Raw genomic sequence first — 11,251 nt, 5'->3', positions numbered from 1 at the left:
GAACTTCTGGCTCTGTGACTATGTTTTACCTGTGGGTGTATAATGGTGAAGTTTTGGTCCAACGTAGCATCTCTGGCCTGGAGACCTGAAAGAATCTTTTGTATGTTCACCCCCATCTGTCTCACCTTCAGCTGATGGACAGCCCAGAACAGAGAGCAGAAACAAGTCTGAGCAAAACCCAAAAGTGTGATAATGAATTTGATAAAGAAAGACTACCATACTCTCATGGAGCTAAAGCACATAGACAAATGGAGCCTTACATCCTCATCAAAGACTATATGGAAGGGAAACGCATCGCAGAAAGCCTTCTCCTCCACCCACAGCTTGTCCGGGTAACATGGACTGAAGGTGCAATGGACACTGCCTGGGAAGTAAGTCAAACACACCCATTCCATCAGTGTTAGATAAGCTACCCTTAAAACAGGATTACTAAGAATGTTGGCTATGTTCCACTTGGTATTGTTACATGTTTTTTTTCCATATAATTTAGAGTCATGATGTTAACATGAGGCCTTCCTTTACTCGGTTTAATTACTGTACTACACTGAAGAGTGTATGGAGATGAACCTAGGTTCACATCCAAGTTAGAGTCCTGACGATCTTCTACTTTTTCTGCAATAGTCATTCACTGTCGTAACATTCAGTAGTTATCTCTCTGCCATTCAGACCGACTACCCTAACATGAGGGAGTCACAGAACACAATGCCTCATGTCACCCAGCACAAACACTAGCGACTTTATTTAAACTTCTCTTTATTATTAATACATTAAATGTATAGTTCAGCATTTTGGGAAACACTAACTTGCTATTTTTCCAAGAGTAAAATGAGAAGATGGATATCAGTCTCATGTCTGCATTAAATACGAAGCTGAACTCAGGACGTGGTTAGCCGATCTTGTCTATCTAGCCAAAGACTGGAAGGCGCTTCACTTGATGAAGAGCTGTTTATGTACAGTACTTCTGAGCAGCCACTCTAAAGCGCAGTGTGCCATATAAGGTCAGGGAGCACAGGTTATTTAAAAATCATAACGTAAACCTTTTTCTGAGAGAACCACAGCTCTGATCAGGTCCCAGCCGCTCTTTGTCCCAGCCAGTGACTCACACCGGTCCCTCAATGTTGTGAATAATCCCTCCTGGGGATAGGTGGGCCAAGATTTAGAAACACATATAGAAGCAGACCATGCACACACACACCCTCAGACACCCACCCCTCTATGACTGGAAAGGTCCTGGTCTCTGGTCTTGCTAGCTTGCTTGGTCTGTTTGACCAGAAACACGACATGCTCCTTCTTCCCTGTGCGCTCGTCTTCCTCCGATTGATTCAGAACCATCATGGTCACTTTGCTATCAAAAAACTCTCTGGCAACCGCCTCCATGATACCTGCAGCAAGGTGGAAACATGTATAAAGTTAATGAGAGATCACTTTGCAGTAAATGGTAAATATAGCAGCCTACTACAGGGTTTGTTCAGAGACATTCACATTGATTGAAGGGTAACTTCATCCTCAAATTCTGCAAGAACTGACTCAGAAACAACAAGCTTGAACCTAGAAAAACAGGTTAAGATCGAGTTTGGATTTACTTGAATCACAGGGCAAGCAATGGTCCAAGGCATCTGGGACGAGTTGAAATAGATAGATATAAACTTTATTCATCCCCAGGGGGAAATTAGTTTGTAGCAGCAGCAATTTACAGAGTAAAATATAACGTATGGAATGCACAATATATACAGTACAATAAAATAACAGAGCAGATATTTAATTTGAAGGAATAGATTAATAAAAAATAAGATAAAATAGAATAAAAAATAGAAATGCACAGTATATACAATGAATAGAGTGGTAATAATTAAATTAACTAGGTAAACTAAACAAACAGTAGAGCAAGGATCACCAACAACAAGCAACAACCGTGTGGCGTTGTTGTAGTCATGTAGTCATCGTCGATGATCTGGCCCGAGGTGATTTATTATAGAGTCTAATAGCAGTGGGCAGGAATGTTTTTCTGAATCTGTCCTTGTGACAGCAGAGCTGGATGAGTCTGTTGGAGAAAGTGCTCCGCTGTCCCTACAGTAGGTGGTGGAGAGGGTGGTCCGGGTTATCCAATATGGATAATAGTTTCTTCAGTGTCCTCCTCTCCACCACCTCTTCCAGATTGTCTTGTTTGCAGCCAATGATGGAGCCGGCCTTCTTATCCAGTTTATTAAGTCTGTTGGTGTCTCCGACTCCAATGCTGCTCCCCCAGCAGACTACGGAGAAGTACAGTGCACTGGCCACAACAGACTGATAGAACATCTCCAACATCTTGCTGCACACGTTGAAGGATCGAAGTTTCCTCAAGAAAAAGAGTCGACTCATCCCCTTCTTGTACACAGCGTTGATGTTGGTCTTCCAGTTCAGTCTGCTGTCGATGGAGACACCCAGGAACTTGTACTCCTCCACCATGTCCACATCCTCTCCCAGAACTCTCAGCGGTTGTGGAGCCATCGTCTTCCTTCTGAAGTCGACCACCATCTCTCTGGTCTTGGCCACGTTCAGAAGCATGTGATTTCTACCGGCCTACTCCACAAAGTCATCCACTGCCCTGTACTCCTCCCGTCCGTCCCTTATACACTGCAGAGTCATCAGAGAACTTCTGCAGATGGCATGACCCCGAGTTGTACTGGAAGTCAGTGGTGTACAAGGTGAACAGGAAGGGAGACAGAACAGTTCCCTGTGGGGCTCCAGTATCACTGACCACCGTATCAGACAGCACACGGCCCAGTCGGACAAACTGTGTTCTGCCTGTGAGGTAGTCAGTGATCCAGGAGACGGTAGCAGTCCTTGCACTCCCTGAGCTTCACCTTCAGGTCGCGCTGGACTGTCCTGATCTCCTCCCTGTCCCTAGACCTGAAAGCTGCTTTCTTCTTATTAAGAAGAGCATTCAGGTCACTAGTGATCCAAGGTTTATTGTTGGGGAAGCAGTGTACTGACCGGGATGGTATGGCGGTTTGTTCACAGAATTCAATGTATTCAGTGATACAGTCCGTCATGCTGTTGATGTCCTCCCCATGTGGTCCACACAGCACATCCCAATCCGTAGACTCAAAGCAGTCCTGCAGGGCGTCAATAGCCTCCTGAGACCACCTCCTCACAGACCTGGTGGTCACAGGCAGCCTCTGCACCAGAGGAACATACCTGGGTGTCAACAGGATCAGGTTGTCATCGGACCTGCCAAGCAGGGGTAGGGCAGTAGCACTGTATGCATCCTTAGCATTAGCATACAGTAGGTCCAGAGTTTTATTGTTCCGAGTGGGGCAGTCAACATACTGGTGGAAAGTTGGCAGAGCTTTATCCAGAGTGGTGTGGTTATAGTCTCCAGTAATTGTCAAAAACGCACCAGGGTGTTGACTCAGCAGTCCAGACACAGTGGAGTGGATGGTGTCCACTGCTTTCTCTGCGTTAGCTGATGGCGGGACGTACACATCCACAACAATGGCAGATGTGAACTCCCTCGGCAAATAATATGGACGCATCCCCACAGCTAACAGTTCAATGTCCGGGCTACAGAAGCGTTCCTTTACACACACATGGTCGGGATTGCACCACCTCTCGTTCACATACACAGCAATCCCGCCACCTCTCTTCTCATCGCTCTGTACAACGTCTCTGTCCGCCCGAACAGTCCTGAAGATGGGAAGCGACGCACTGTGATCCGGAAAATCCGCGTGCAGCCATGTCTCAGTGAAACACATGACGCTACACTCACGGAAGTCCCTCTCGGTCTATACCAGCGTGCCGAGTTTGTCTGTCTTATTCGCCAAAGACCTCACGTTCCCCGTTACAATCGCCGGTACTGAAGGTTTATATTTCCTCCTCTTCGCCCTCCGCTTAGCGCCCGACCTGCAGCCCCAAGCCCTTCTCCGTAGCTCCGCCGGGATCTCAGGCCTGGCGCCGGGCAGCAGCCGCGGTTTGCTCAGCGCAATCAGCTGAACGCGGGAGTAAACAATGGCCCCGCTCATTGTGTGTGGCTCTCCGTTACAAAGAGGGAGAAAAGTAACAGAAAAGCCACGAGAAAAGTTAAGAAAAAGTTACGGTCCGTTGTCTGACCGTAACTTAAACTAAACGTGAAGGAAAAAGAACTAAAGAAGAGAGGAAAAAGTGGAAAAAATACAAAAAATTAGAACACACACATGGAGCTGCTGCAACAGGCAGCCGCTGGCACGGCGCCATCTTGCAGAAACAGCTTGAAACAGCGTTTTTTTGGTCTTTATACTACATCATCACGCTCTCTGAGCATTCTCTCGTCTAGTGACTGGGATGGGTTGACACTGTAATTACGTGAGAGCCTGCCTTGTGCGTTGGTATGAGACGCTGAGGGGCGGGACAAAACGCGGTATTGGACACCCAGGGAACGGGCCGCTGACCCATAATCGCAGCGAGACGAGACGAGAGTTAAGATCCACTTTTTGTCTGCTTTAACATACCATCAATCCAAACCACAAGATGAAAAGTCAAAGGACAAGCCCCTGATGCATGTTATGCCCTGTCAGTGGGTGGCCAAGACACAACAACAGAAGCCCCATCTTCAAGCAGCCAAGGAGACAGATCACTGAATAAGGAGACCGATATGTCTATTTAAAAAGAGATCAGAACAACAAGTTACAACAAGAGGGAGACTGATAGATTTATTCATTTTTTATTCCCAGGTTTTTTGATAACCAAGACAAGTTGAGTGTTCTTACAAAGAGGGGAAATAACATCACCATCTGTCAACTCAACTCATCATGGTCTCTGACAGATAGGTGGAACCTTAATCTCTCTAACAAGTGTGGCCTGTTGGGACAGGAGGGAGATGGGTTTTGTCCCATGTCACCCTGTAAAGTAATGTGATTACTTTTTCAATAATTGCCCCTTCACTGATGGCGTTGGTGCAATATGTTTTTAATATATCTTCGGTATTATCGGTCATCACATTTCTTTTACCATAAAGAACGTTTAAGATCAGGATCAAGGCAGCGCTTTGAGGAAGTGTGGATGGTTTTACCAGGTACTATGTGGTGCAGGCCCTTCCTGTCAGAGTAGTAGTGAAGCAGCATCTTCCCATCGTCGGTCATCTCCACTCGGAAAGACGGTGCATTCATTTCCTTAACAGGAAGGATGGTTCAGATTCAGTATACACTTCAGTTCATAAAAATGCAGTGGTGTCTCTCAGTAGTCTACATATTTAGAGGTCTAAAAGTGGACCGCATACATACAAGATACTGGAGGACTCAACATATTACATACTCAACATATTATATATAAGATACTGGAGGACTCAACATATTACAGGAAACCATCAAAGGAACCGTGTTGTTCTGGGCTCAACCTCTACTTCATTGTTAAATTTGATGTGTTGGAACATGAAATAATCCCAAAGGTCCAGGTCACATGTTGACAGTGCTGGAGCTCTGGGATTGGACCGTACTCCTCTTCAGTTTCATCTTTTATGAGACTATATAAAGCATTGGCCCCACCTGTTTTGTTGAGTCAAAGTCGATTTAATGACTGACTCAGCCGGACCAGGACATTAACATTGTTCCTTTGAAACCGTTTCTGCTCGGGCTCATTGGAAACAAATCTTCTCCCACATGGCAGGTTTCATGCAGACTGCATCAGGTTCTCCTCCAGTATTTCCCTGTTTATCATTTGATTGGTTTCATCTAAAGAGGGTGGGTCTTATCTAATATGAGCATGCAGGAGGTAACTAGTGCTGGAATGGAGATATGGCTGCATGACACTAGTGTACTGGAGATGAATGTACAGAGCAACTTGTGTTGTGAAGGTCAGTGAGTGAAAACCATCATCCAAAGTCAATGGGCTCTATGGCTCTAGGTGTGTGTGATGTGTGTCTGTGGATTGTTAGAGGCCCATTTGTGAGGTGTGTGTGCTGTTAGTGGGTTATAGTGATTTCCAGTGTATGTTGTCAGTGTGATGTTCTAATCTGTACAGGCTGCTGTGCAGTGAGTCTGGTGGTATTGATCTCCGTGAAGCATTCAAGGTGTTTCAGTGTCTCTGGGTTAGCACTTCTCATGTTAGCATAATGGATACTGTGCACAAGTTAATTGACTCAAAAAGGGGGATTTAACTTGATTGCAGAGAGTAAAAGTGTAGATGGCTGAATGATTGGTGGAAGCTCTCGATTTAAAAAGAGTTGGTTAGAGCAGGAGAAAGAGAAGAGTTGCTGAGGAAAGTGCTGAGGAACTAGTGTTCCAGAAAACTACACGAGCAACTTTGTGATGTTCGGCGATACCTCAGCTTCTATTTATAGAGCTGCTGGACAACATTGTGTCCACCTGATGAAAGTCTAATTCTCACTCTTTATGCTCTCCAACTCTTGGGTGTGGTTGTTTCTTTAGAGCAGGAGGAGTTGTTGGCTAGCAGGATGATAATGACACATGAGCACACCTGATAGGACAGAGCCAGGTAACTGTGGAGAGCGTCCAGATTTCCAATGAATTCAATGAGACTTCCTCCCAGTGTCCTCAGCATGGTGTCATAGCCCGCTTGCTTACAGAAAAGAAAGAAATGCTCTCCAAAAAGCTTCAGAAAAACCTCGGCAGAGACATCTGACACACACACACACACACACACACACACACACACACACACACACACACACACACACACACACACACACACACACACACACACACACACACACACACACACACACACACACACACACACACACACACACACACACACACACACACACAGAGAGAGGAAGGCTGTCACAGAGCTTCAGAGAGATAAAAAGACATCACTTATCTTGCTGTGGTCTGGCCACCCAGTGCACACCTGTTCCACAGCAAGTTGATATTCAATCACAGCATATTCCCAAAAGTATACAGTCTAGATAATCAGACCCTTGGGAAGAGCTTAGCAAGCTGTGAATAAACAGTTATGATTTACATTTGATTTAGTTTCATAATCTATCAGTTAGCGGCCAAAGATCATCTATGCACGTATTAATACATGTGTTGTGAAAACTGCTCATCCTTTACAAATGTGTAGTGTGTCATATTCTCACATATACTGTAAAAGTAAATTATATGAATGTATTTCTTCTATCTCTTACATTCAAACAGAACTACCATGGGATGTAACAAATACATATTTGTGCTGAAGTAAGCAGCATATTCTGTAACTTAACCAAAGAAAAAAGCATTTTCCACTGCCTTCTGTTTGAGGGCAGTAATGAGATGTAAACAAGCTCTATGTGTCAGCTGATGGATTTCATTGGGGACATTGTTAACACTTTGGTCAGTTCACACTTCAGACACCTACATACAAAATATTATTTACTGAAAATAGAACAGAAAACCACATGTTAAACAATATGTAAACAATACGTTTAAATTACTTTACTGTAGTAATTCGGTTTCCAGATTTATTGCACTACGTTTGTTTAACAAATCTGTGCTTTTTACTCAAACTATCAATACTAAATATGTAAGCACATTTATGGAAAGTGTCCGTTTAGCTCATTGATTCAGTGACTCATCTAAATATGACGGCATGCTTCGAAGAAATATTGTGCCTGAATACAATGTTGGCTTAAAATCCCCATCCAGTGTAAACCTCTTGCTGTACACTGAGGGAGGCATCACAGATACAAACAGTAGCTCTGTATACGTAGAGCTAACAACATGTAATACAGATCCTTTACTCCTCACCTTGCTCTGAGACCCTCAACACTCATTACACTCCGGATGGATTTGACCTCTAGAGCCGCTCTCTGCTGTTCTCTGTTCACTTCAGACATCAAACGCCCATTCAGGGAAGAGGGGGAATTAAATACTGTGCTCCTCTATAGTTTAACTCATCGTTTTGACACATTTTGACCATAATGAAATTATTATTTTCTATCTTCTATAGACATGGACACAGTGTCCGCTGTGCCTCCTGCACGTTGCCCTGCGGCAGCATGTAAACACCGACCAGTACTCACGGGGGAGTAAAAGGGTTTACAGTTCATAATGAAAGATACCAGATCAGGAGAACAGTGCTGTAGAACCACTGTCACATCGTTACACCAGCCACTGTTGGAGTAGAAACAGTACTGGACAGCTGAAAGCCAGCCAGCGGTGCCAGTTTGGCAAATTGTAATCGAATACAAAAAAAAGGAGAACCTAGACAGGAGATGGAATTTCAGGGGATCTTGCTCTGCTGGTTTTCTGGTGTCATATTGGTTCCTAAGTGGGGCTAATTTATATGTTAAGATACATACAATGACACATATTGAATTTCTCAATTTTCACACAAAATTCAAATTTCACACTGAGCTGATGGAAAAGAGACATAAATCAGGTCCCAATGGAGCTACTCTCAACGAGGTATGTCATAATCAGCTAGTCAGACTGACTGGCTCAGAGAATCTGATGTCTGATATGAAAACAGAAACACAACAAAAAGCAATGGACGTCTACAGCACCACAATGAATGGAAACACTAGAGGAATGTGCACTCTTACCCAGCAGTGAACAGGCCTCCTGCACCAGGCTTAGAGTTACCATGTCGTCGTAAACCATGTAGGTCATGAAGGAATCCTGGACCCCTGGTAGAGAGCTATGCAAAGACCTGCACCATTATTAAAGCAGTACTGACAGCCATCATACTATATACCAGTGTGTGTACTCATCTATGTATGTGTCCAGACCTGAGTTTGTCCCAGGTCTCCTGGCCAAACCTGTCCATCACCAGAGACTGGAGGCAGCTGTTGATGAACCCGTACTGCAAAGAACACAAACATTTAACTTTAGAATTAAACATTGAACTATTCAATGTCACAAATCAATTCATTGAGCATGTAACAGCAGTGTAAACATACATGGCCTTCACTTCATAAAATCAAGAGGTGCTGGAGAAGTTAAGATGGCATGTCCTCTACTAACCTTGTCTACACAATATTTACAATTGTATGCAAATTGACAATAATCAAATGAAAACTATACAATTAACACCACAGTGTATCAAATATCTTACACCTACAACTGAAACAATAACACAACATACAATAAGCACACAGCAAACATTAACACACCCCTCTCCTGAGTTCTTTGTGTTCCTGTCCAAAGATTTATAAAAATATATTAAAACATTCTTTATTGTAGTTTGTTGAACAATCACTGTGTCAGTAAGTGAAAGTTTTGATTTTCATTGTGCCCTGCCTACAGAGGAAAATTAGCTTTAGCTATCAATACATCACATGGTATCATGAAATCACACTGTTGGGTGGTGCTTATCTCGCATTGCAAAATCACCATGTATACAGGGATATGAAGAGTCTGTGTTCCATATCAAGAAAATAAGATGAATTCCACCAAGTAACCAGAATATGGTCTAGCCTGTAGCACCTCACGCCACGCCCCCTTCAGCTTTAGTTCAGGTTACGTTCCGGATATTATGACGGAATAATGTTAGCATGAGGTGCTACAGGCTACAGCTGTACTCCCCTCAGTAATTGTGTCTCTCCAATAAGACCACTGCTACAAGTTGTGGCCACACACAAAACTTCAAGAAATACAATTATCTTGTTGAGCCTGCGCACACCAGCATTTAAAATGGTGACATTTTGCACCAGAATTCCAACAGAATGGAAACAATCAGAGGATTTACTCAAGGAGGCAAAATGAATCTGTGCAAATGTTCCATGTAGAGAGAACTTTGGTGAGCGCTGTTGACCAACAAATACTTCTTGACAGAGCTGAACTTTGAGGGAACAGAGAGCTGGGGAGTCCAAGATGTGTTGCACCATTCACTCCTATTTAAGCTTCTATGTCCCAGTGAACTTGTAAGGTTTTTGCAGAAAAGAAAGGGCTGGACCCAAATGCAGGGAGACTCGGGGAAACAGAGGGTTGGATAATTGTGGGTTTAATTGTAACAAAAAGTATTCAACACAAAAATGTGTGAATCACAAGTCCATGAAAATAAAACATCCAAAGAAACAGGGAACACGGCAACATGGAGCAGACACTAAACGTACCAGGAGGAAATGGCAGGCAGATGAAAGACGGACCAGGTTACACCAAAGACGAACGAACACTGAGCCAAGGGACACACAGGGTTTAAATACACAGGGAAGGTGCAGGTGATTAGACACAGCAGGTTACAATTAAGGGTGGGGCAGACGATCACGAGAGGAACAGACAGGGGCAGAAAGTGAAGTGAAGCAGACTGAGGAGGTGCAGGTGATTGAACGCAGCAGTGTCTAATTAGGGGAAGGGCAGACCATCACAGGGGTAAGACAGACAAAGCAGGAAATAAAGTGCAAGACACAGAACATCTCAATAAAACAGAATAAATAACTAATTTAAAACATAACTCGTGACAGAACTGCTCTCCAGAGACATGGTTGGCATACAGGTGTACGAGACAGGACTCAATGCTAACTCACACTTCTTGGCTCAGAGACCTTTCTTTTTGTTGAGTGCGTGGGTAAACATAACGCCACGAGGAAATAACAGAAGTTCAGAGAAAATAGAGAGAAGCTCCGGGAGCTATTGTGACTGACTAGTGCGAGTTAGCGGTGAGCTAGCCAGCTATAGCTGTTCACCAACTAGCGCTGCGAGTCACTATGTCACCAAGCTTCTAGCCCTTCCTATTCCTGTCCTATTCCTATGGGCCAAGGAAAGTGACTCTTTCACGCAGAGATGTAATAAAATACCAGTAACCGTTACACAGGCTCCAAAGCCTGGAGCACGGCCAAAGATGTGACGTTGGCTTCTTCCTTGGCTACGACTGAGCTCAAGCGCTTCAAAAGAATGTGAATCTGAGTCAGTCTTTAACTCAGAAGAGTCACTTGGGCTGTATTGGAAAGTATGAATTATGGTGATGCCAATGGAGTGAGTCCCCATGTTAGTAAAGCACAAATAAAATAGATCATCAAAGCACTTGAATTTGACTTGAACAAGAGAGCTTCAGATGATTCCTCATCTCTCAAAAGTTGAAATGAAAGAAGGAATCAGACTCAAGGGTGTTGCTGACACTGCTTTAAGGTAGAATTCCATCTTACTGTACCAGACAACAGTGTATGTATAATCTCTAGAGACTGCACGGCCTCAGAGAAGAATATAGTGTGTTAGTATCCCAGAAGAAGAAATCAAGTGACATCCACCCAGAAAAGCTTGGCAAGATCCACGTGATCTGTGAAAAGTTTCAAGAGCTCCATTTCTGAAAGCAAATCAAAGAAAACTATCTGCTGGAGATGTGAGTGAGTGACTTCAGA

General features: G+C 43.8%; 1 protein-coding gene across 1 annotated transcript in view; it reads right to left on the bottom strand.

Moving 5' to 3' along the window:
• The window catches only part of LOC142953030 (guanylate cyclase soluble subunit beta-2-like), a 30,776-nt gene extending 19,896 nt beyond the window's left edge, over positions 1–10,880 (bottom strand). The window contains exons 1-9 of the mRNA XM_076095097.1: positions 10,704–10,880; positions 8,684–8,757; positions 8,498–8,592; positions 6,430–6,590; positions 5,027–5,126; positions 1,210–1,382; positions 1,038–1,134; positions 261–364; positions 30–131 (exon numbers count right to left, since the gene is read on the bottom strand). Of these exons, the coding sequence (XP_075951212.1) occupies positions 30–131; positions 261–364; positions 1,038–1,134; positions 1,210–1,382; positions 5,027–5,126; positions 6,430–6,590; positions 8,498–8,592; positions 8,684–8,757; positions 10,704–10,880 (1,083 nt within the window). The remainder of the gene's footprint in view (positions 1–29; positions 132–260; positions 365–1,037; positions 1,135–1,209; positions 1,383–5,026; positions 5,127–6,429; positions 6,591–8,497; positions 8,593–8,683; positions 8,758–10,703) is intronic.
• Positions 10,881–11,251: the final 371 nt, after the last annotated feature.

The sequence above is a fragment of the Anarhichas minor genome, unplaced genomic scaffold (assembly GCF_050575085.1).
Source record: "Anarhichas minor isolate MPS153535 unplaced genomic scaffold, ASM5057508v1 ptg000018l, whole genome shotgun sequence".
Lineage (NCBI taxonomy): Eukaryota > Metazoa > Chordata > Actinopteri > Perciformes > Anarhichadidae > Anarhichas > Anarhichas minor.
This window is presented reverse-complemented; position numbering and strand designations above follow the sequence as displayed.